Consider the following 27279-nt stretch of genomic DNA (forward strand, 5'->3'; position numbering starts at 1 on the left):
CATTTATAAATACAAATAAAAATGAACAATAGTGTCAGTGGCTTACACTTGCATCACATCTCATAAGCTTGACAACACACTGTGTCCAATATTTTCACAAAGATAAAATAAGTCATATTTTTGGTTCATTTAATAGTTAAAACAAATTTACATTATTGCAATCAGTTGATACAACATTGTCCTTTACAGTTATAAAAGCTTTTTACAAAAATATACTACTTTGCTTGCATGTCAGCAGACTCGGGTAGATCCTGCTGAAATCCTATGTATTGAATGAATAGAGAATCCTTTTGAATCGGGAAAAAAATCGTTTTTGAATCGAGAATCGTGTTGAATTGAAAAAAAAAAATCGATTTTGAATCGAATCGTGACCCCAAGAATCGATATTGAATCGAATCGTGGGGCACCCAAAGATTCACAGCCCTTATATATATATATATATACATATATATATATATATATATATATATATATATATATATATATATATATATATATATATATACGTTTGGACACACCTTCTCCTCATTCAATGTGTTTTCTTTATTTTCATGACTATTGTAGATTGTCACTGAAGGCATCAAAACTATGAATGAACACATGTGGAGTTATGTACTTAACAAAAAAAGGTAAAATAACTCAAAACATTTTTTATATTCCTGTTTCTTCAAAATAGCCACCCTTTGCTCTGATTACTGCTTTGCACACTCTTGGTATTCTCTCGATGAGCTTCAAGCACACCTGTGAAGTGATAAACATTTCAGTTGACTACCTCTTGAAGCTCATCGAGAGAATGCCAAGAGTGTGCGAAAAAGTAATCAGAGCAAAGGGTGGCTATTTTGAAGAAACTAGAATTTAAAACATGTTTTCAGTTATTTCACCTTTTTTTTGCTAAGTACATAACTCCACATGTGTTCATTCATAGTTTTGATGCCTTCAGTGACAATCTACAATGTAAATAGTAATAAAGAATATGCATTGAATGAGAAGGTGTATCCAAACTTTTGGCCTGTACTATATATATATATATATATATATATATATATATATATATATATATATATATATATATATATATATATATATATATGTGTGTATATATGTGTATATATATATATATATATATATATATATATATATATATATATATATATATATATATATATATATATATATACTGTATATATATTATGCGCACAGTATTGACTAGTGATGCGCCGAAAATTTCGTTGATGAAATCAGACGTACTTTAAATCACCTGAGCAGCACTGCCAAAACCGGATGTTGTGATGATGTAAGCCATATTGTTTGGATCGGAGGCAGCATGTCCGCGATGTGGATGTACTTTAATGTACCTGAGATATACCCGCGGACAGCGATCTTCAAAATTTAAGATGACACTTACGGCTTTTAAGGAGAAAGTTGCTTCCAGCAGCGTCAAGCTAGTGTGACCCTAACCCTAACCCTAACCCTAACCCTAACCAAATAACTCTAAATTAAGTCTTTGTTACTTAGAATATGTTCCACTAGTGTCCAAATAACTCTTAATTAAGTCTTTGTTACTTAGAATATGTTCCCCATACTAAAGTGTTACCAAATATATGTTAATACAGTACTATAATTCTGTGTTTTTCATCCACTGTGCCGTGGCACACTAGTGTGCCATGAGATCCAGTCTGGTGTGCCATGGGAGATGATCTATTTTCACTTATTTGGGTAAAAAATATTTTTTGCAAACCAGTAATGATAGTCTGCAAATGATGTGTTGTTGTTGAGTGTCGGTGCTGTCTCGAGCTCGGCAGAGTAACCGTGTAATACTCTTCCATATCAGTAGGTGGCAGCCGGTAGCTAATTGCTTTGTAGATGTCGGAAACAGTGGGAGGCAGTGTGCAGGTAAAAAGGTGTCTAATGCTTAAACCAAAAGTAAACAAAAGGTGAGTGCCCTTAAGAAAAGGCATTGAAGCTTAGGGAAGGCTATGCAGAGCGAAAGTAAAACTGAACTGGCTACAAAGTAAACAAAAACAGAATGCCTGACGACAGCAAAGACTTACTGTGGAGCAAAGACGGCGTCCACAATGTACATTCAAACATGACAATCAACAATGTCCCCACAAAGGATGAAAACAACTGAAATGTTCTTGATTGCTAAAATAAAGTAGATGCGGGAAATATCGTTCAAAGGAAGACATGAAACTGCTACAGGAAAATACCAAAAAAAAAAGAAAAATCCACCAAAATAGGAGCGCAAGACAAGAACTAAAACACTACACACAGGAAAACAGCAAAAAACTCAAAAAAAGTCATGGCGTGATGTGACAGGTGGTGACAGTACACGTACTTTGAGACAAGAGCTATATTGATCCATGGTGTGTTATGGTTTAAAGTCATATCCAACAATTGCGACAACGACTTTTTACCGTCAACTGAGTTTCGTTTTTTAATGATTTCTGCTGGTGGTGTGCCTCCGGATGTTTACAAAGCAAAAAATGTGCCTTGGCTCAAAAAAGGTTAAAAAACACTGCTATAATTAATCATAACAGATTTGTTTTTAAATAGATGCATACATTTGTTTTGCTTTTTTAAAGAAAATACATGCATCCTAGCAAATCATGTGATGACGTCACAGTGACCTCACCCATAGTCACGCCCTTAACCACGCCCCCACCGCTACAGGTGACTTGGCAATCTAGGGGAAACCCTGTTTGTTAACAGTTATTAAATCAGCTGTCAGCAAACATGGTGATGTCTTTAAATATTCTCATTAAGCTGCTTTAGAGCATATGCTGCCTTATGCCATCTGCCCCTGCGCAGCCCTGGCACACACACACACACACACACGCACACGCACGCACACACACGCACACGCACGCACACACACGCACACACACACACACACACACACACACACACACACACACACACACACACACGCGCACACACACACACACACACACACACACACACACACACACACACACACACACACACACACACACACACACACACACACACGCACGCACACAGTGAGGATGTGATGTAAGTGAGCAGTAAACAGACTCTTTAGAGTCCTTGGCTGCAGGCCTCGTCTAGTCTGGTCTGGTCGGGGTTCATTTAGTCAGCTCTAGTTTGTGACTCGCTGCGTTGCGTCGCCACGCGTTAGCTTTAGCACGCGTGAAGGCCTCTGATAGCTGCACGGCTGCTTCAGGCGTGGGGAGGGGGATCTTTGCATGAGCACGACAGAGGGGGATTCATTTTAAACACTGCTGGGTGTGTGTGTGTGTGTGCGTGTGTGTGTGTGTGTCTTTTTGCCTGCGTGACTTCAATGGGCACTTTAGTTCATGTGAATATTCATAAGATGTTTATGGTTGTTGTTGTCAAAGAATACAAATGAGAGCCACAGTCTAATTAGACATATTCTACGTGAACATTCTTGTCATCTACAACATTTTAGCCTGGAGTCGAGAAAACAGCAAATTATTTTATAAAAACACAACCAAAGTGACTATTTAACACAACAAATGAATCGATCTTTTCAATATTTAATGTTTAAAAACATTGACTAGTGGCGGTAATGATAATGATTTTGATTGATTGATTGAAACTTGTATTAGTAGATTGCACAGTGCAGTACATATTCCGTACAATTGACCACTAAATGGTAACACCCGAACACGTTTTTCAACTTGTTTAAGTCGGGGTCCACTTAAATTGATTCATGATACAGATATATACTATCATCATAATACAGTCATCACACAAGATAATCATCATAGTATATACAATGAATTATTTACATTATTTACAATCCGAGGTGTGGGATATGGAGGTGGGGGGGGGATTTGGATTGGTTGGTATCAACACTTCAGTCATCAACAATTGCATCATCAGAGAAATGGACATTGGAACAGTGTAGTACTGACTTGGTAGGATATGTACAGCAGGTAGTGGACACAGAGAGAGATCAGAAAGTATAAGAAAAAGTATAAGAAAAAGTGTCTACATTTGATTATTTACAATCCGAAGAGGTATGATGTGGAAGGGAGGGTGTTAGTTTAGGGTTGAAGTTGCCTGGAGGTGTTCTTTTAGTGCGATTTTGAAGGAGGATAGAGATGCCCTTTCTTTTACACCTGTTGGGAGTGCATTCCATGTTGATGTGGCATAGAAAGAGAATGAGTTAAGGCCTTTGTTAGATCGGAATCTGGGTTTAACGTGGTTAGTGGAGCTCCCTCAGGTGTTGTGGTTATGGCGGTCATTTACGTTAAGGAAGTAGTTTGACATGTACTTCGGTATCAGGGAGGTGTAGCGGATTTTATAGACTAGGCTCAGTGCAAGTTGTTTTACTCTGTCCTCCACTCTGAGCCAGCCCACTTTGGAGAAGTGGGTAGGAGTGAGGTGTGATCTGGGGTGGAGGCATAGATGTAATCTGACTAGCTTGTTCTGGGATGTTTGGAGTCTAGATTTGAGGGTTTTGGAGGTGCTAGGGTACCAGGAGGTGCATGCGTAATCGAAAAAGGGTTGAATGAGAGTTCCGCTAGAATCTTCATGGTGCTTTTGTTGACCAGAGGAGAAATCTCGTTCGTTGGTTGACCTTTTTGATTACCTTGGTTGCCATTTTATCACAGGAAAGATTAGCCTCTAGAATGGAACCTAGGTAGGTGACCTCATCTTTCCTGGTGATAACAATGTCACCCACTTATATAGTGAAGTCACTGACTTTCTTAAGGTTGATGTGGGACCCAAACAGGATGGATTCCGTTTTACCCAAGTTTATGGATAGCTTGTTGTCAGCGAGCCAGGTGCAAATTCTGCAGAGTTCAGCACTGAGGATTTTTTCCACCTGTGACTTGTCCTTGTCGTATACCAGCAGGGCCGAGTTATCCGCAAACAAAAACATTTCACTGTCGCATGCTGATGACATGTCATTTATGTATATTAGGAACAGTAAAGGCCCTAATATACTGCCTTGGGGGACTCCACAGCTTACTGAGAGGGGGGGGGGGGGCACGGTGCCGTTCACCTCTACCACCTGTTCCCTCCCCTCCAAGTAAGATTGCATCCAGCTCGATGAGGTTTTATCAAATCCGATTGCTCTGAGCTTATCTAACAGTATAGGGTGGTTAACGGTGTCAAAGGCCTTCTGAAGGTCCAGCATGACCATGCCGCCGATAGCGATACAAAATAAAAACAAAACAAATACTTATAATAAAATGGCAGGAAGATGAGAATAAACCTATAAGTATAACATGTCTTGCAGGTGGCGGAGGAAGAAAGAAAGCTCTTTTAGTCAATACATATTTTTCGGGCAGCAATCCGAGGGTTACTGGTTCAATCCCCACCTTCTACCATCCTAGTCACGTCCGTTGTGTCCTTGAGCAAGACACTTCACCCTTGCTCCTGATGGGTCCTGGTTAGCGCCGTGCATGGCAGCTCCCGCCATCAGTGTGTGAATGTGTGAATGTGTGTGTGAATGGGTAAAAGTGGAAATAGTGTCAAAGCGCTTTGAGTTCCTTAGAAAGGTAGAAAAGCGCTATACAAGTACAACCCATTTACCATTTACCATTTACTTAAAATCCTTTCATTTTCTCAAAACTCGACAGTGCGCCTTATTTTCCGGTGCGCCTAATATGCGGAATAATTTTGCTTGTGCTTACTGACCTCGAAGCTATTTTATTTCGTACATGGTAAAATGATAAGTGTGACCAGTAGATGGCAGTCACACATAAGAGATAGGTGTAGACTGTAATATGATGGCAGTCACACATAAGAGATACATGTAGACTGCAATATGACTCAAGTGAACAACACCAAAATTTAAATGTTCCATTGAAAATATAGAACATTACACACGGTGCTAAAAAATCTATCAAAATGTTTTAGTACGACTTTGGTGAGCTATTAAGCCGCACCACTTGATGGATTGTACTGTGCTTCAACATACAAGTATTATTATGGTGTGTGTATAAGGTAAGACATATTATCTAGCGTTTTGTTTCGCTTGGTACCTGCTGATCTGTATTTGTGACAACCTAATTACGGTTGTCTGTTCGACATATTCCCAAACCACCGCCAGACGATGGACCCCCTGCTGTTTTTCTTTGGAATTAATTCTTCCTTCATTTGTTACCAGATTCGCACCTTCTTTCTCTCGTATTACCACTCGCACCACAGCTAACGTTACCCATGCCGCTACCTCTCTGCTCCGCGAGGGCGTATACGTATGTGACGTATGCAAGAAGGTGCGCTTGTTTTACGTCTCTGTGAGAAGGAGAGACAAGAAAGAGTGAGAAGAGCCTGGAGTGTAATGCCCGCAGCTAAAAGCACCGGTACTTTTTAGAGGCGGTATAGTACCGAATATCATTCATTAGTATTGCGGTACTATACTAATACTGGTATACCACACAACCATTGTCTGCAGCAATAGCCATTGACCACCATCAATCATCGCCATCTTGGCTATGTAGCAGAAGGGGAAGGATTAACTCAATTGGCTGCAATTCACCGTTTGAAAGGCAAGAAGAGGAAACTATCAATATTCTGATAATTGCGCAACAACAGGAATCAATTAAAGACCGCACTGCACTATCAATATTTAAGTGCAAAGGTGGACTTTAGTCCGCTAAGAAGATGTTTTTGAAGTTTTAGCTACGCTAGTAGCTCAGTGGCCTTGTGTTTAAAGTGTCCGCCCTGAGATCGGTAGGCCGTGAGTTCAAAGAATGGAGTCATACCAAAGAATGGGACCCATTACCTCCCTGCTTGGCACTCAGCAACAAGGGTTGGAATTTGGGGTTAAATCATCAAAATGATCCCCGAGCGTGGCCACCGCTGCTGCTCACTGCTCCCCTCACCTCCCAGGGGGTGGAACAAGGAGATGGGTCAAATGCAGAGGGTAATTTCACCACACCTAGTGTGTGTGTGACTATCAGTGGTACTTTAACTTTAACTTTAACTAATATAGCCCACCTAAAAGAGCGAGTAAAATGTACCAATAGGAACTACAGAAGGTAGTACTGATGGAAGTATTTCATGTGGGACTCAGCTTTGACATGTTTTTGAGATGATGGGAAGAACATGCAAATTTAGACGGTTTGCTGAAGAGATTGTAGTTTGTTTGTGCCTTTAAGCAAGGCACTGAAACCGACGACCCCCTCGTCCCCCATGCAACACAAACGTATACAGCAAGGCGAAGTTACACTAAAATATAATAAATAAACAACTGTCTTAATGGTCTGTTTGTTATGCCGTTAGCAGAAATGTTGATCAGCACCACTACACCCCCCCCCAACCCCCCCGCTCCCGCATGCCCACCCCTGCAGCCACATCTATGCCACACGTGCGCATAAATTAGCACATCCGTGTGCACGTCCTACATTCAAATGTTTTTCCCAATCAGATCCAAGCGCCGTTACATTTCCATGATTTCCCGACATAGTCTAATTTTTTTTCCTGTGTGGGTGTGTGTGTGTGTGTGTGTGTCAATTGCACTCCCTTTCCAAAAGTAGAACTGTGCTATCGCTGTGGGCCCGCCCCCACCCAACTGAAATGATGTTGAATATTGATGCTGACCCCCCACCTGTTTACAGCACTGATCTAAGTAGATCACTTTGATTTCTCTTCCTCCTAATGAGATCACTGAAAACGAGGGGGCGATAAATGCTGATTACGCCGCTCATTGATTAATTCATGGCGACGAGATTGAGAAATGTTTTTACTAGTGTGTGGCCAGCTGGAGGTTGTTTTTGTTTTATTTAAATTGTTTTTCAAAAGTCACACTTGATGCAAGCGTAGGGCATCAAACATCTTCAACTGTTTACTTTTGCTTTAAACGCTGCAGATCATAAGGACACTCATGGGATTCTTGTCTCTCCAACTTAACAACTCTTTCAACATTTATTTACTTCAACCTTTTTGCTGCTTTTACTGATCGCTCCTTTAAGACGAAATACTTCTCACTACATGCAAACAATATGTTGCTCCAAAACCTGTATATACCTTACAGCATTAATGGTGCCTTCACAGAGGTGTCTTGGGCACTAATACGCCCCCATACCATCACAGATGCTGGCTTTTCAACTTTGCGCCTATAACAATCTGGATGGTTCTTTTCCTCTTTGTTCCGGAGGACACAACGTCCACAGTTTCCAAAAACAATTTGAAACGTGGACTCGTCAGACCACAGAACACTTTTTCACTTTGCATCAGTCCATCTTAGATGAGCTTGGGCCCAGCGAAGCCAGCGGCGTTTCTGGGTGTTGTTGATAAATGGCTTTCGGTTTGCACAGTAGAGTTTTAACTTGCAGATGTAGCAACAAACTGTAGTTACTGACAGTGGTTTTCTGAAGTGTTCCTGAGCCCTTGTGGTGATATCCTTTACACACTGATGCCGCTTTTTGATGCAGTACCTCCTGAAGGATCGAAGGTCACAGGCTTAGACGCTTGCATGCAGTGATTTCTACAGATTCTCTGAACCTTTTGATGATATTGCGGGCCGTGGATGGTGAATTCCCTAAATTCCTTGCAATAGCTTGTTGAGAAATGTTGTTCTTAAACTGTTGGACAATTTGCTCAAGTGGTGACCCTCGCCCCATTTCATAGAAGCTGCTTTTATACCCAATCATGGCACCCACCTGTTCCCAATTAGCCTGTTCACCTGTGGGATGTTCCAAATAAGTGTTTGATGAGCATTCCTCAACTTTCTCAGTCTTTTCTGCCACTTGTGCCAGCTTTTTTGAAACATGTTGCAGGCATCAAATTCCAAATGAGCTAATATTTGCAAAAAATAACAAAGTTTACCAGTTTGAACGTTAATTATCTTGTCTTTGCAGTCTATTCAATTGAATATAGGTTGAAAAGGATTTGCGAATCATTGTATTCTGTTTTTATTTACGATTTACACAACGTGCCAACTTCACTGCATTTTGGGGTTTGTACATCAGTGTATGCTAAGCTATTTGAAAGAATAACGATTGCTATCTTAACTCTTGTTTATAAGTTTCAGTTTCAGTTTATTTCGAACATACATACGATACAATGTATTACATCACATATTTCCAGTTGTTTCATTAAAGAATGTCCGAAAAGGAGTAGGAAGAAGCAGAGCTTATTTAATCCTACCCCTTTTCATATCATAGCAATTTTATCCCATTTCTTTGTTCTCTGTTTGTAACAGAACAGTGAATAAGTACATAATAAATAAATAATATACCATAGTAAGTAAACAAATATTAAATACATAAATAATCTTTATCTCTAAAAAAACAACAACTCAACAATAATTAATTCCTTTAAAGGGGTCATATTATGATTGTTTTTCTCATTTAAAACACTTCCTTGTGGTTCTTTGGTCAACATTTTGCATAGGTTTTGTTTTACAGACCATCTTTAAGCCGCTTTCTAATGGTCTCTTTAGAATGCACCATTTTGTAGGCGGTCCTATTTACATGCTGAAGTCCCCTTCGACTGCGTCTTTACCCTGTCAGTCATTTTGTAGTTTTTAGCGCTTTCATATGGAGTCTACTGACAGAAATACGAACTATTAGCTACTTTTTATTAGAAATAGCAACAGTGGAGGATTTTAGCATGCATGTGCATGTTTGAGACAGTCTGCCCCACAACAAGAGGATATAGGTAAAGCAGCTTATGGACTACAAAAGGATACAAATGTCAGACTCGCGCAAAGCTCTTCGTGTAAACCTGTATAAGATATGGAGTAATTAAAGAAAAATACGTCACTTAAGTCTCAAATTCCAAAGAGCACGTTTGGAGCAAGTTTGAAGGAAGGCCAATTTTGTTTTATATATATCTCCACAATGCCTCAATGGTTTGATTTCACATTTATGGAACTTTTGGGAATCCTAAATACACAAAAACAACAACCAACTGGAAAAAACAGTTGCCCCTTTAATTTTCACAACAGGACGAGGGCCAATAAAAAACAAGCTACGGGCTACCCCTGCTTTAGACTAAATAAGCCAATATTAGTGTACTGTGTCATTTAATAGTCATCTTTTACAATACAACCTATTAATTAATGACATTACCATTTAGTGGGATGATGATGTCATGATCTTTTAAAAACGACTTTTAACAACTTGATGCCATTAAAGATCGATTATTTGACTGGCAAAATGTTTTTCTGGATAAATGCTCCCCAGGTAATTGCATTGTTACATTATATGGACATGCTTTATATGCTAAAAGGTGGATTATTAATCGATGCTATGAAGTGTGATGCCCTCACATTGTGATCAAAGTTGTGTTACTATATTGTTTTTATTTCAGGCACATTACCTCTTAAGGAATTATAAATCCATCCATCCATTTTCTACCGCTTGTCCCTTCTTTGGGGTCGCGGGGGGTGCTGGAGCCTATCTCAGCTGCATTCGGGCGGAAGGCGGTGTACACCCTGGACAAGTCGCCACCTCATCACAGGGCCAACACAGATAGACAGACAACATTCACACTCACATTCACACACTAGGGCCAATTTAGTGTTGCCAATCAACCTATCCCCAGGTGCATGTCTTTGGCGGTGGGAGGAAGCTGGAGTACCCAGAGGGAACCCACGCAGTTACGGGGAGAACATGCAAACTTCACACAGAAAGATCCCGAGCGGGGATTGAACTCAGGACTACTCAGGACCTTCGTATTGTGAGGCACATGCACTAACCCCTGTTCCACCGTGCTGCCCTCTTAAGGAATTATGTAAAACATAATTATTTTGTCTAAAGACTGCCCCTAAGTGCCAAAAGTGAAAAACACCACATGTGTAGAGAAATAGAGGAACCCAGCTTGAGTTCGAAGTCCATGCGTGCAAATACTGGCACTGTCCTGATGCCATAAGTGGTTCTTAAACAGAACCCATTCAGGAGAGAACATTTCCTAAGGACCCCCTTTTAATCCTCATGCCGATTTCATATAAAACAATAACACATAGATTACAAGCAAATGTGGTTTCATTTGGTTTGAGCTGGTTTGTTTTTGCGAGATTTTGTATGTAAACATACTTTATTTATCCAACAAATGGTAAATGGCCTTTCATTTGTATAGCACTTTTCTACCTTAAAGGTACTCAAAAGGCAGTGACACTATTACCTCATTGATGACGCAGCAGCAGGAGCTACTGGGGGTTCAGTTTGTTGCCCAAGGATACTTTGACATGGTCACATGGGGCTCGAACCAGCAACCTTCAGGTTGAGAAACTTGTAACCATTCCATCATTATCTTTGTTCATCTCATTTATTTATATTTAGTTGTATTATTTAATGACATTGTTTCTGTCAACATTCAATATTTATTGATCTATTCTTGATTAGTGAATATGCTATTTACAAACATGTATTTTTACGATTCGATATACTTATTGTAACACAGGAAGTAAACAAACTATCAGTAAGTTTGAGTTGATTTCAAACATGCATGCATACAACATGATACATCACAATTTCCAGTTTCTCTATTTAACATGTTCAAAAAGGAGTAGGAAGAAGCAGAGCTTATTTAATCCTACCCCTTTTCCAATTATATATCAGTTGCTAACACTTTTGCTCACTTCCTGTTCTCACTTTATTCACAATGTACTCCATAAATAACAACATTAAAAATAAATAATTAAATAATAATTTGTGAAGTAAGTTGTATTTCATATGGTGAGATAACTAAGATTATCAAGAAGTTCAGAATGTTTATCATGGTTCTTCTTCTTTGTACTTTGTAACCACTTTGAATAGTTTCTTAAATTGGATCATATTAGTACAATGTTTGAGTCATTTACTGAATCCATTCCATAATTTAAATTCCACATACTGATATACTAAAGGTTTTAAGTGTTGTATGTGCATACAAATGTTTTCAATAAAAAATTTTCTCTGAGGTTGTATTTTTCCTCTTTTGCTGAGAATAATTGTTGTACGTTCTTGGGTAGCAGGTTATAGTTTTGCTTTGTACATAATTTTAGCTGTTTGCAAATTCACCATATCGTGGAATTTCAATATTTTCGATTCAATAAATAAAGGGTTTGAATTTTCTCTATATCCAACATTATGTATTATTCTAACTGATCATTTTTGTAACAGCGTACTTTTGTAGTTATTTCCCCATATTTCTACACAATAACTCAGATATGGTAACACTAGCGAGCAGTAAAGAATATGGTGTGATTTTTGATCCAATACATATTTAGCTTTATTCATTATTGATGGATTTCTTGCCACTTTATGTTGTATATTTTTTTATATGAGATTTCCAGTTCATTTTATCATCAATCATTATACCTAGAAATGTTATTTCATTTACTCTTTCAATTTCTATTCTGTGTATTTGTAATTGTGTTTGACTTTCTCTTCTACTGTTACAGAATAGCATTATTTTAGTTTTATTGAGGTTTAGGATAACCTTTTTTTTTTTTTTTATCAAACCATCTCTTTAATTTATTAATTTCTTCTGTTATTATTTGTATTAGCTTCTGTGTGTTCTCTCCTGAACAAAACACTGTTGTATCGTCTGCGAATAGTACTTTTGTAACTTTACCAATGTCATTTATAAAACATTTTTACAATTTTGGTCCTAGTATTGATCCCTGGGGTACACCACAGGATATATTTAGCGTTGTAGATGTTTGTTTTCCTAGCTTCACGCATTGCTTCCTGTTGGTTAAGTAGCTTCTAATCCAGACCAACCCTCTGATGCCATACAGTTTGATTAAAATAATGTGATTAATTGTGTTGAATGCTTTTGTTAGATCCATCAACACTGCTTCTGCACATTTTTTTATTACGTATTATTTTGATTAAAGCCATCAATGTTGAAATATTAGCTCTGAATCCATATTGGTTCTCAGTGAGTATTCTCTGTTTGTTTATGAAACTTTCCAATCTGTTATTGTTAGGGACGGCGTGGCGAAGTTGGTAGAGTGGCTGTGCCAGCAATCGGAGTGTTGCTGGTTACTGGGGTTCAATTCCCACCTTCTACCTTCCTAGTCACGTCCGTTGTGTCCTTGGGCAAGACACTTCACCCTTTGCCTCTGATGGCTGCTGGTTAGCGCCTTGCATGGCAGCTCTCGCCATCAGTGTGTGAATGTGTGTGTGAATGGGTAAATGTGGAAATACTGTCAAAGTGCTTTGAGTACCTTGAAGGTAGAAAAGCGCTATACAAGTATAACCCATTTATTTATCATTATTTATTAAACCGGTTTTCAATGATTTTATAAAATTGTGGAAGTAAAGAAACAGGTCTATATTTTGTAAATTGGTGTAATTGCTAAGATGCGGAGAAGGGGTAGAATTAATTCTACTCTGGTTCTTCCTACTCCTTTTCAAACATGTAGAATGTAAAAGTGTCAGGAATGTAGGAAAGTAGACATCCTATTTGTGTTAAACATTTGGATAAAAGCCTTATGGCGTGGCTATTGAAGGAGCCCATTAAAGTGAGTGATGTCTGCCAAACGCTGGCGGCGACAAACGAGGCAAATGAAGATAATTGATTCCACGACTAGAGCAACGGCGCTCGCTTCTATTTTCAAGCGCTTCTCAACAAATTAAAAGGGCTGTGCGTCAAAGCATATGTTTAATTAGCGGAGAGGGGATGCGTGCGCCGCGCTTGAGGCTAGCGGAGAAGGCTAATGCACTGGAAAAAATGTGGCTCGGCGCAATCTAGCGGCGAGTGTCTCAGACTTAATCGTGTTGACACTCGGTCCGACTCGCAGCCGTCTCACTCTGCAAATTAGCTTCAGGAGCCAACTTATCCAGAAGCGCAAAAGCTGACAGCGCCGCTCTGAGGAGGAAATATGCTTTGAATAAAATTTGTTCTTGCTCGCGCTTGATTGTGAAGCGAGGTAAAAACACCAATAATGATGATGCTGATTGACATTTGTCGTCTTTGTGGCAGGCGGCTGTAACTTCGAGGACTCGTACAGCAGTTGTGGCTACAGTGTCTCTCTGGGAACCAATGGCTTCACCTGGGAACAAGTGGGCTCATTGGAGAAGCCCACCACGGACCATAACATGCATCCAGGTAGGTCTCAATCAATCAATCAATCAATCAATCAATCAATCAATCAATCAATCAATCAATCAATCAATCAATCGCCCTCCTTCAACTTAACGACAACATAAGTCAATTTTAGACAGTTAATAATAAATAGGTTAGTGTTTTTCATACCTACCATTGTTTTGTTTAGCTAATTTCCCTTTGTCAAACCTTTCTTATATAAATAATAAAATAATATTTGTGCTGATATTATATTGGATTAATATCAATATTGGCCAGTACTCAAGGCTACAATTTTGGTATTGAAAGTGAAAAAGTTGTATCGGGACACCCCCAACTGACCTTGCAGGTTTTTACGTAAGCACTTAACAGTACGATCATTTAAACGTATAAAACATCCATCCATCCATCCATCCATTTTCTACCGCTTATTCCCTTCGGGGTCGCGGGGGGCGCTGGAGCCTATCTCAGCTACAATCGGGCGGAAGGCGGGGTACACCCTGGACAAGTCGCCACCTCATCACAGGGCCAACACAGATAGACAGACAACATTCACACTCACATTCACACACTAGGGCCAATTTAGTGTTGCCAATCAACCTATCCCCAGGTGCATGTCTTTGGAAGTGGGAGGAAGCCGGAGTACCCGGAGGGAACCCACGCAGTCACGGGGAGGACATGCAAACTCCACACAGAAAGATCCCGAACCCGGGATTGAACCCAAGACTACTCAGATATTGCACATAAACAATCAATATTGCAAAGATGTTTCAAACACATTTGGCCTGATTTACTAAGCAACAAATACCACACAGTAAACAGCGTCTGCAATCTATTAAAGAGCGTGTACTATTTGTGGGCGTGTTGCGTGCGATCTACTAAGACTGCGTGTGCCATTGAAAAGTGGTACAGACCGCCCTATTTAAATTAGGATTTTGCCTGTTCGATACAGGGCATCACCATGGATACGCTCTCAAGTATCGAATAGAAAAGCGCCATATAAATCTAATCTATTATTATTAAGGATGTCCGATAATGGCTTTTTGCTGATATCCGATATTCCGATATTGTCCAACTCTTAATTACAGATACCGATATAAACCGATACCGATATATACAGTCGTGGAATTAACACATTATTATGCCTAATTTGGACAACCAGGTATGGTGAAGATAAGGTCCTTTTTAAAAATAATAATAAAATAAAATAAGATAAATACATTCAAAACATTTTCTGCAATAAAAAACAAAGTCAAACAATATAAAAAGTAACATAGAAACTAGTAATTAATGAAAATGAGTAAAATTAACTGTTAAAGGTTAGTACTATTAGTGGACCAGCAGCACGCACAATCATGTGTGCTTACGGACTGTATCCCTTGCAGACTGTATTGATATATATTGATATATAATGTAGGACCCAGAATATTAATAACAGAAAGAAACAACCCTTTTGTGTGAATGAGTGGGGGAGGGAGGTTTTTTGGGTTAGTGTACTAATTGTAAGTGTATCTTGTGTTTTTTATGTTTGTGTTTAAAAAAACCCACAAAAAACAACCCGATACCGATAATTAAAAAAACGATACCGATAATTTCCAATATTACATTTTAAAGCATTTATCCGCCGATAATATCGGCCTACCGATATTATCGGATATCTCTAATTATTATTTACTGAACATTCATGTTGTCAATCTCCTACATGCGGCGTTTTGCTATGTTTTCAAACAAGTAGGAGACATGTACCACTTTTTATGGGCATTTTAGAAGCAGTCGTGCAGTGCATCTATAATAAAACCACATTTTATTTTATTTATTTTTTACCGCCGAAGGTGCGCTTATTGAAGAGAGGCTGCACTTACTCTGCTCAAGTTTTTTTCATATAAGAAAACATTTGTAATATATATTATATGTGAAAAAAACAAATGTCATTAAAAAAGGACTAAAGGACCAAATCACCAAAAATGATTCCCGGGCGCGGCACCGCTGCTGCCCACTGCTGCCCACTGCTGCCCACTGCACCCCTAACCTCCCAGGGGGGGAACAAGGGGATGGGTCGAATGCAGAGGACACATTTCACCACACCTAGTGTGTGTGTGACAATCATTGGTACTTTAACTTTAACTTTAACTTTAAAGGACACAAAAACGCCATAATTGAATTTGTTTTAATCAGCCCCTAAGAGGGGAACTGCACTTTTTTTTTTTTTAATGTTGCCTATTGTTCATAATCATTATGAAAGACATGAAAACAGATTTTTTTTAATGCATTCTAAATAGTAAATAAACCTAAATAAAAGTCAATGGGAGATCCTCTATTCCGCGTCAATGGGAGATGCTCTATTCCGCCCATAAAACCCAACAAAAAAATATCCAAAAAGTGCCAAATCCATTTCCATGTCATGACTTGAATAATAACCAAGTGCTAGTAATATTGTTATTACAAGCGCTACCGCAGGCAAACTATTTATAGCGGCGCCATGATCACTCACGTGTGTGCCTATGTTTACATCATCGAGTGGTAAGGTGCTTCCTTTGCTCATTAAACCTTATTCTAGATCATGAATAATGCCTCTTAAGGCTCAGCGATATGGCAAAAAAAATGACCACGATGAATTTTTTCATCTCATCCGATCTCAATTAATATCACAGTTATTTTGTTTTTTATTAAAGACGGATTGTCCCGTACAATGTTATACAGAGTACCGTTGCATTCCTTCTATTTACTACTGCAATATATTATAACACACATTTGTGCCATGTTTGATTGAGGTAATATATGCTAACAGCTGTCAACTGTCATTTTGTTCATATCTTTAATTGTGTTTACTAGAGATGCAACGGGTCAGGTAAACCACGCTAAGGTCTGTACCTGATTTTAGGGCCACGGTTTTGCTTATTTCTTGGTATGTTTTGTGGGGGTAAAGAAAAGTTTTTTACTTTTTTTGCTTGTCATCACAAACTTCATATTGCAGTAAACAAAGTATAATTGGTGTAGTGAATGCTACAATACTTTTATTTAAAGTTAACATTTACTAAACAACACTTTCAAATGATAACTTTTAATTTGTATTCCTTAATTACTTGTGTACATCAGTGCTTCTCACCAGTGCTTTGGTAAACAACAAGCGGTGACCCACATAGTGGAGTTTTTTTTAAAAACCCAAATGCTGTATATTCTATTTAATGAAAGTACATAAAAGTGCACTTTGAATTTGAGGTACTGTTAAATAATGTGTACCAGCATATACAAAAGTTTAATGATTATTTCAGGAACAAAATGTTTAGTTTTTTTATCCACAAAATAGTTCAATAAGAGCAAACACAAACAAAAAGACTGATTACAAATATTTAGATAAAAAACCTGATTAAATTACTGGGTGTGTTTAATTTCCCAGTTAGGACTAATAGGCCCACGATAGTTTAGTCACGTTCTGTGAGTGCCTGCAAGTATGCATTCGGAGCAGGTTTACTGGTGAGCTGCAGGAGATAGTGAAACTAAAGTTGTCGCTCCTTTTTAAATGTTGTGTTTCAACTTTTATGTTAGTGTTAGTCATATTTCTTTATCTTATTCTTCTGGGCTGCACTTCCAGCTGTGTAAGGGGACGAGGCACGACACTGATTTATTAATAATTACGTCGTGATGAGCCTGACTTTTGCGACGGTGGAACGAGATGGTCGCGCACACACACGGACGCAAACACACGCAAACGTACACAAACACACACACCTTCACAGACACACACAGGATCACGGTTAATAAAGGTGGATTGTTCCGTGCAGGATTATGCTAAGCATCGTTTCTTCCCTACTGTTTACTACTGCGGTAACTTCTAACAGACATTTCCGCATGTTTGACCGAGGTAAAGATGCTAAGAGTTGATCATATAACCACCCAGCCCTTCCTAGGAAATAGAAGATCGAAGACGTATTTTGACAAGTTAGTACACTTTGACAGCCAATTTAGACCCGGAAATGGCGAGAACAACACGAAAAGACGCTTGGTTCCACCCTTTTCTTTGTGAGGATTATGAATAATTTTTCATCTGAAAAAGGAATATAACAAGATTCTATCAGTTGGCGTCCTAATGACAGCAGACATTGTACAGTAAGTTATGTTTTATTATGTTTGTTGGCTCTCATGAAGTCTGCAGTGAGTAGAAATCAGCGAACTGTTATGAGCCGTTGCCCGGATCATGTTTAGTTTAGTTTTTGACTCCCTCAGTTCCTGTTTTGACCACCCCTGGGTTTGTGTTTTAGTTGCCATTGGTGCAAATTAGTCTCACCTGCCTCTGAATAGTGTTTGTGATGGTCACGTGCTCCTGGGCACTAACCAGAGAACTACTTATTCCTGTTTTTCACCACACTGTCTGGCTGTCTTATTTGCTTCCTGCAACATTTACGTCGTTGACCTTATTTGATTCCTGAGTTAAGCATCGGCATTTGGTTTGCGTGTTTCTATGCCAAACTTTCGCGCTAGCTATTTCCTTAGCTTCCCGTGCTATCGGCACGCTTGTTTTGTTTGTTTTGTATCCTGTATGATTTATGAAAAATAAATAATTGGCTTACCTGCACATTGCCTCTGGAGTTTCCGTCTGCATTCTGGGAGAACGATCCACAAAGTAAAATGCGACCCCGACGTAACACGAACATTGTAATGCGTTTTTTAAATAATGCGTTGCCTATGTTCAAAATGATCTAAATACGTAAATATTAAATGTTATTATAAATTTGCCTGTTACCACATTACATACATTTTTATATATTTTTTTATATTGTTTTTTAAGGCCTTTTTTGGCAGAATAGAGCAACTCCTATAGGCTCAATTGTAAGTGGACTTTTGATTGCATTTATTTAATATTTAGAATGCATTAAAAGAAAATATAAATTTGTCGTCATGTCTTTTATAATGATTGTGAACGGTAGGCAAATTTCCAAAAAAAGTGCAGTTCCCCTTTGAGTCCACCTGCAGCTATAAAATGTAAAATTATGAATAGACAACATGTCGAATATTTTTTATTCCTGACCGCTCAAAATATTGACACACAGGGAGGATTCTCGTCTATCCATCGTCTGTCTGTGCAGCGCGAGTACTGATTCTGCAGCCGTTTGTGGAATTGTCAGATAGCACGTTCTTCTGACATGTGCTGAGTAAAATGCAAAATAGTGCTCGCGAAATTGTGTTGATAAATCACATTGCACGTGCAAAATAATTATATTTGTATTTTCTCCTCCCAGCTTTGTAGGAGTTTCGACGATCAGCATATATTTTTCATATTATTAAAGACAGAGAGGCAAAATGGATTGCACGCCTTATTCTGCTCACTTCCATCCATCCATCCATTTTCTACAGCTTGTCTCTTTCGGGGTTGCGGGGTGTGCTGGAGCCTATCTCAGCTGCATTCGGGCGGACCCTGGACAAGTCGCCACCTTAACAGACGCAATCCACTTTACACACGTTTAGCAGACGCAATCCACTTTGCACACGTTTAGTGTATCAGGTTTGCATGTGCTATCAGGTTTGCACGTGTTTTATTACACGCAAACCTTTAGTAAATCAGGCCCGCTGTCGAGTAGCACAGGCCTTGTGGTTAGATTTACTAAAGGTTTGCGTGTAATAAAACACGTGCAAACCTGATAGCACATGCAAACCTGATACACTAAACGTGTGCAAAGTGGATTGCGTCTGCTAAACGTCGTGAGAGGTCGTGAGTTCAAACCCCGGCCGAGTCATAGCAAAGACTACAACTACTTGGTTGGAATTGGTGGTTAAATCACCAAATGATTCCCGAGCGCGGCGCACGCTGATGCTCACTGCTCCCCTCACCTCCGAGGGGGTGCACATGGACATGGGTCAAATGCAGTGGACAAATTTCAGCACACCCAGAGTGTGTGTGACAATCGTTGAGACTTTAGTTTAGTTAACTTTAGTTGTTGCACAACGTGTGTTTTCATTGTCGCTGTTGTGTTCCTGATTCAAGGACAGAAAAGAACCTCACCACTATTGTTCAGGTCACAGTTGCCTCCATCCAAGCTTACATGCTAACAGTAGTTCAAATATCAAGATTGGTTACTGAATGAACTGCAGGGTATTTCGTCACAAATTGCCTTGACGTGGTCTGCTACAAAGTCTTAAAGGGACGCACACACAGCCAGCATACGCTCTAATTTATCAATCAGTTCTCCACCAGTCAAAGCTCTTTGATGTCGGGCCAATGATCACACGCTGTCTGTCATCTGAGAGATGATTGGCGTCTTGTCAGACGCGGCATAGGGAGATCTGTCAGTCTCCACTTGGCTGGCCGAGATCTGATGCCACCGAACGCTCCCTCCCTCCATATGCTCGTCTCTCGCAGCTATCTGTCTCATCGCTGGTTGCGGGCGGTGCTTGTCACGGTCGATAACCATCACGGCTGTGAAACCCATCACGTCGTAGGCGACCTATTGAGCGCATATTGCCGTAACAGCCATAGATCTGATGCAGCAGTATGAGGACAAATTGTGTTTGTCCAGTCTCTTTTGTCTCCTGCTTTGATGTAGTGTTTGTGTATTTGTTTTATGTTTCTGCATTTGAGAAAATGTGTTTGAGCCCCTGGTGATTAACAAACATATATTGACAGTCCAGACTGACCAACTACGATTGTCGTGTAGTCCATTCCAGTCTTGGTTAGGTCTACATACTTGTCCCTGAGATCAGCTATTTGGTCTTGCCGTCAGTGGTGGAGAGGTTTGAAATCAAAACTTATTTTCCCCCACTAACAGTGGGGTAAGAACTGATGTTTTTTTCCACAACCCCATCCCTAGCCTGTGTTTGTAAGTATCCACAAGGTCCAAATTGAACACACTTAGGCCCTACACAGGAAAACACCAACAAACTCAAAATAAGGCAGGACGACCTGGTGGAGTTTCATTTTTTAACGTTTTCTGCTGGGGGTGTGCTTCCGGATTTTTTAATGAAAAAAACGTGCCTTGCCTCAAAAAAGGTTGAAAAACACTGCACTAGGGCTCCATGGAGCGATACCGTCATCACTTGACAGCTCGTTGATCTGACGAGCGGATCGACGACGCCTCTCTTGCTTTGTTTTCATCTGATCACACTGTTGTCACGTTCTCGACGGCTCGTAGATCTCTGGGAACACCGGGGTTGGCTTTTTTGCTAACTTTTTATCGTGTTTGTTCCAAATGATCTTCACATCGGATGTATGACAGTGAGCGTTTGTATTGATGACGCATACAATCCATAGTGAGCGTCACATGACCTTCCTAGCAACACCACCTCTGAAGTGTTTACTTTTATTGGAATTCCAAATCTTTCTTTTGGCTTTTGCTTCTGAAAGCTTCCCTTTGTTGTTTGCTGTACGTCTCGCCTCCATCACTGCTCTCTATTTGAATGGACTCTGCTTTTGCTTTCCCTTTAGTTTTAGCAGGCGTTTGACAGCTAAAACCTCTTCCTGCGCTCCCAGTCATCGAAGGCAATTTGGGCAAAGTCTGCGTTAGCTCAGTTGACAAATGTCAGAGCAAAACTGAGTTTGTTTTTAGACTTTTTTTGAACAGCGACTGACAAGCAAACTGCGGCGTACGTGAAGCCTCTCGGCTCCGCCTGTCCTCGCGTTGCCTTTCAAGATTTTCATCGCAGACGTCCCTGCCTCCTGAGGCGACTCTGTCCTAAAATGTGCTGCTAGGTTTCCATCACTGATATTATTTTAACTTTGACAGCTTGACAGCACAGAGTTGTACTTTGACACTTAATTGTGTTTTGTGTGTGAGCTCATCAGCTTTCTTTGTCCTCCTGAGGCTGAAAACAGACCAAGGCCAATCAGAGACTTACTGCATGTACACACGCACACACACACACACACACACACACACACACACAATAATAGACTTGTAAATGATAGTGTTTGAGTGTGTGAATGCGCACATGGAGTGCGGCTGATGGCTGCAGAGGTTAAACATCTCGTTTGCTTTTTTGGTCGCTGTGGCTGATTGGAGGGCTCTTGTGAGGCTCAACTTGATTGCATTTGTGATTTGTGGGCGGGTGGTGTTGCACAAATGACAAACGGCACAGAGCTCTGATGACATGTTGACAGAACGACAGCCGGCCTTTTTTCCTGTGTCTCAATTGGAGAAATGTCGTATTCAGACTCTAGTCTTTTCACTGCATTCACACTAAGAAGTACATCAAAAGGCAGTGCACTGTCAGTACTTTTGTGCTCAAAGCGGTCAAAATGGTGAGTGTGCAGTGCCGGACACTTACAGGCCTAAATTAGGGATGGGCGATATATCCGCAAGGTCTGGATTGAACACATTGATGTCCTGGAGGGGTCCCAGAATATCCCTAAAGAACTCAAATGGTTCCAATGATAAATGGGGTGACCCTACCCCCAGACTCTTTGGAGCACCAGGACTTTTAAGAATAAGGCCCCTTCTATACTAAGCCGTCTAAGGTTATCCAGGGTTAATCCCACCTAACCTTATCCTTGTCCACACACACACAATGGTCGTTTAAGACCCCCTCCCCCTCCGTCCTCCGGCGCAACGTGACCGAGTACGCATGCGCGGAAAATGCGCAGGTCATAGTCACCTCCAGTGTTGCTTTAAATTTAACTTATCTGAACAATATCCAGTGTTGTGGTATTTAATTTAATTGGAATCCAGTGTGCTGTGGGGCCCTATTGTAGTGAATCACACCTGAGCCATCATAAATTAATCAAATCTTTAATGGACACGTGAAAGTAAACAATGTGATTAAGGACATTTTACATCAATCAATCTAGGGATCTAGATATCTGGTCAGGACACTCCTCACTCTTTTGCCTTCACCTTCATTGTCCATTAGTTTTTGGTGACTTTATATAGGCCGCTGTGGAGGAGGCATTTGAACGCAAAAGCCTTAAGTACACCGAACTGGCAGCTGATGCTGAGCAGAATGGATGGAAAGCCAAGGTCTGCTCAGTGGAAGTTGGCTGCAGAGGTTTTGTGGGCCGGACAACCATCAGGCTGCTTAAGGACATTGGAGTTCGAGGCCAAACCCTGCGAAACGCCATCAAAGCCCTCTCAGGAGCAGCAGAGACAGCCAGTCGGTGGCTGTGGGTGAAGAGGAGAGACACCATCTGGAGCTCTAGTAAGACCTGCATCATATAATGGTTAAAAGCAGAGGGGGCTCACCTGGGACGCCAGGTGTTGCCGATGAGCCCTCTGGAGGTGTCGTGGGCCTATCATTGAAACACCGGTGAAGGAGAGTGCCCACCTGATGACCCCAATGAAGCTGTCAACCAAACCCCCATCTCCTCTGTCCCCCATTTTGCAATCCCACCCAACTAGGTCCAACACAATAACCGCTTTGAAGCAGCTCCGAAGGAGGTAGCCTACTGTTACCACTCTACTCAGGTTATATTGTATCATGGGATTGTTCCATCTAGTCCTAAAATTAAACCTCGGACCTAGACGTTCAGTCCGCGACATGCATGGCGGACAATAACTGATATAGTCTGCTTTGCCAGTCCAAAAGCATTCGCCGTTTTCCGTAGTCTTCCCTCTTCGGCCAGGTAATACAAAGCACACGTTACCTTTTTTTATCACATCCACGGGAGCCCGCATTCTCGTTGTCTCTCCTTCGACAAATGGACAAAGTTTTTCGGTAAGTAGAATCACAGCTGACCTCGCCATTCGAAAGTTCTCTTGCCGTCTGAGAAGTGTTGTATCTCAAATAGCTGAAATCGCTGTCTCTTAAGATATTCATGTGTGATTTCCACAAGCGTCTGTACAGACGGAAGGAGAAACACGGGCATGTCTGGATGACTTGCCTCCATATTTTCAGTGGTTACCTCCAAGTTACGAAACCGCTTTATTATAAAGCTGGCTGTGGCGCGTTGTTTCTGACGTCACTTCCTGTGTCGGGCGCGGTCTTTCTGGCATCACTTCCTCTCCGAACTCAGTTTGTAAACGATCAACGAGTCCATACAAAGCTAAGAGCCGGAGATTCAAGAAATACACGGCGCACTTACCCGTGTAAAAAATTGTCCGAGGAGGAGAACCTTAAACAATAGTTTAGTGTGGCTGAAACAGGGCTTAGGCTAAATAATTATTAGTTTAAGGAGTGATCCAGCTCAGTGTAGACATAGCCTCAGAAAAGTAGCGTCAGATTTACCACCCGTTCGAGCACCCACTGGCAGAAATGTAGATCAGCGCCTATGGTTGGAATTGGGGATTAAATCATCAAAATGATTCCCCGAGCGCGGCCACCGCTGCTGCTCACTGCTTCCCTCACCTCCAAAGCGGTGGAACAAGGGGATGGGTCAAATGCAGAGGGTAATTTCACCACACCTAGTGTGTGTGTGACTATCAGTGGTACTTTAACTTTGAACTTGAACAAAGGCATTAGCTCTGTGGTAACCGAGCAACGCAGGAAGTGATCACTGATCAGCGGGAGTGACACTTATAAAACACTTATATCGTGAAATAGTTTTCAGCCATTTCGCCCAGCCCCAGTAGGAAGTATATTTTCAGAAACTTGTTACGTTTCACTGGAAAACTCACTCAAACAGTGAGGATAACAACTCGTATTCTGTCAGCAATCACTCAGCCCGGATTTGTGCGTCTTTAAATACTTTCTATTTTCTCCATCTTGTGGGTAAAGACCTCACATGGAAGCTTTCCTCCGAGTGTGAATAAGAGGAAGAAAGCAGCAAGCAGACGGAATGAATAAAAAACACACAAGACACTCGCACACGATTCATCAGGGGGAGCAGTAAATGCCCATTTTTAAGAGCAAGGCAGCATATAAAAGCGGGGATGGCAGGAGTAATGGCTCCCTGTGGGCCCGTGATAACTCTCTGTGTTTATTTGTGAGCGCCAGCTAGACGGAGAGGCAATAATGTCTGAAAATGACACACAAGCTGCAAGGGAAGGCGGCCGTGAGGAGAGCCGGCCTCGTCCTTCCATTTTTCCATCCAGTCGGAGCCCCTGATGGCTTTCTTCTTCATTTGCAGTTAGCGGCAGGATGATACGCCCGTCTCCCGGCTGCCGGGTCCTCATTACCCGCTGCAAATGGGCCCCCGAGCCCGCCTGTGTCGCGCCTTTGTGCGCGCCTACCTGCGTGTCTTCGTGGATCCTGCTGCTGTCAGGCCATATAAATGACCGTAACATTGCCAAAGTGATTCTTGGCTTGAGGCAAATGGAGAAGAAATAAGCTCTTAGAGGAAATAACTGAAAGTGTGAGCACAAAAAACTCAACTTGCCGCCGAATTTGCTTTTGGCTCCCGAAAGCAGAGCCAGGTGATCAGAAAATACTCCACATAAAAACTATGTAAAAGTGTTAGCATTGTTGCACACCTGTATGCACCTGGCCCACCATGTCATTGTAAATATAGTGGTACCCAGTGTTGGTCATCTTACCTTAAAAAGTAATTAGTTATAAATGATGGTGACACTTTAGTATGGGGAACATATTCTCCATTAATTAGTTGCTTATTAAAGTAACAAAGACTTAATTTTGATTAATTTGGACACTAGGGTAACATACAAGTCTTAGGGTTAGGGTTACTAATAGGCAATAATTCTGAGGTTATTGAGGGAAGACTCTTAGTTAATAGCTTACTGGTTGTATAATAAGGCCATGCAGAATAAGGCATTAATAAGTACTTAATAATGACTAATTAAGAGCCAATATGTTACTAATTTGCATGTTAATAAGCAACTAATTAATGGTGAATATGTGTTCCCCATACTAAAGTGTTAGCTAAATTACTTCTCTCAAAAAGTAATTGAGTTAGTAACTCAGTTACCTCATCGTAACAATAATTCGTTCATCAGCAAAGTAACCTTGACGTTATTTTTCATTTCGGTATGCTATTTCGTTTGATAACATCTTTAACATCAAATATGTTTTATATTAACTGATTAAAGAATTAAAACATTTAGCAATTATCTGAACTCAGTTGATTGTGGTGTGCCATATTATATGCATAGAAATAAACATTTATAAAAAATAAATATTCCGTAAAGTAACAGTATTAAATATTGAAAGTACAAAACCAAATATAGTACCAAATTTCTACACTAAGGTAAAAAGGCACAAAGGATCAGTGTAATTTTCTGCACCTGTATACCAAAATACAACTTGAAAGAACTTTTGATACATCTATTAGCAAGTTTTGGGCAAATAAATGACATGAATTCAAGTAAAACATTTAAAAGTGTTCCTAGATGACATTCTGACAATAAAATTACATTTGCGTGCAATTATTGAAGTCTTTGCTCAAGCTAGTTTTAACTATGCAAGAGAGTAATCACCTGTGATTCATCATGATTATCCAAATTCCTAAATGTGTCACGAGTGTGCATCGCTGCGGTAGTTGTGACCCCAAGATGCTGGTGACAGGAGGGTGATGTGCAGTATTTAATTCTAAGTATTTACAAAACCCAAAACCAGTGAATTTGGCACGTTGTGCAAATGGTAAATAAAAACAGAATACAATGATTTGCAAATCCTTTTCAACCTATATTCAATTGAATAGACTGCAAAGACAATATATTTCATTTTCGAACTGGAAAACTTAATTTTTTGCAAATATTAACTCATTTGGAATTTGATGCCTGCAACATCTTTCAAAAAAGCTGGCACAAGTGACAAAAAAGATTGAGAAAGTTGAGGAATGCTCATCAAACACTTATTTGGAACATCTCACAGGTCCATCCATCCATCTTCAAGTATCTATGCCAGTGGTTCTTAACCTGGGTTCGATCTAACCCTACGGGTTCGGTGAGTCGGCCTCAGGGGTTCGGCGGAGCCTCCGTCGCGGAGGTCAAGACACACCTGACTCATCGCGTAAATAACAACTTCTCCCTATCGGCGAATTATGGATACTCCCAGTCTTTGCGAGCAATCCTTTTCGAGGATGCTGGACATAAAAACGAAGTAAAGGAACAGACTTTGCTGTGAAAATGACATGAGAGTGGCACTTGCCAAGGTGAAGCCACGCATATCTAAACTGGTCTCTCAAAGGCAACAGCAGAAGTCACACTGATTTGCAGGTGTATAATTTGTTCTGAGTTCATGCACTGTGTTGGTTTTGTTCTTTGTACAAGGTGATGTTCATGCACGGTTGATTTTCTGGACCAGTAAAAAAAACATATAAATTTGTCTTGGATTCGAAAGAAAAAAAAAACGTTTTATTTTTCACTAAAGAAGGGTTCGGTAATTGCGCATATGAAACTGGTGGGGTTCAGTACCTCCAACAAGGTTAAGAACCACTGATCTATGCAAAGCGAAAGCCATTTATCAACAACACCTACA

General features: G+C 40.3%; 1 protein-coding gene across 11 annotated transcripts in view; it reads left to right on the forward strand.

The window, feature by feature from the left end:
* Nucleotides 1-27279, forward strand: part of ptprt (protein tyrosine phosphatase receptor type T) — a 541100-nt gene that overhangs the window by 40586 nt on the left and 473235 nt on the right. For all 11 annotated transcript variants that reach the window (XM_062050776.1, XM_062050836.1, XM_062050792.1 and 8 more), the window contains exon 2: nt 13882-14007. In XM_062050776.1, the coding sequence (XP_061906760.1) occupies nt 13882-14007 (126 nt within the window). The remainder of the gene's footprint in view (nt 1-13881; nt 14008-27279) is intronic.

The sequence above is a fragment of the Entelurus aequoreus genome, linkage group LG01 (assembly GCF_033978785.1).
Source record: "Entelurus aequoreus isolate RoL-2023_Sb linkage group LG01, RoL_Eaeq_v1.1, whole genome shotgun sequence".
Classification (NCBI taxonomy): Eukaryota; Metazoa; Chordata; class Actinopteri; order Syngnathiformes; family Syngnathidae; genus Entelurus; species Entelurus aequoreus.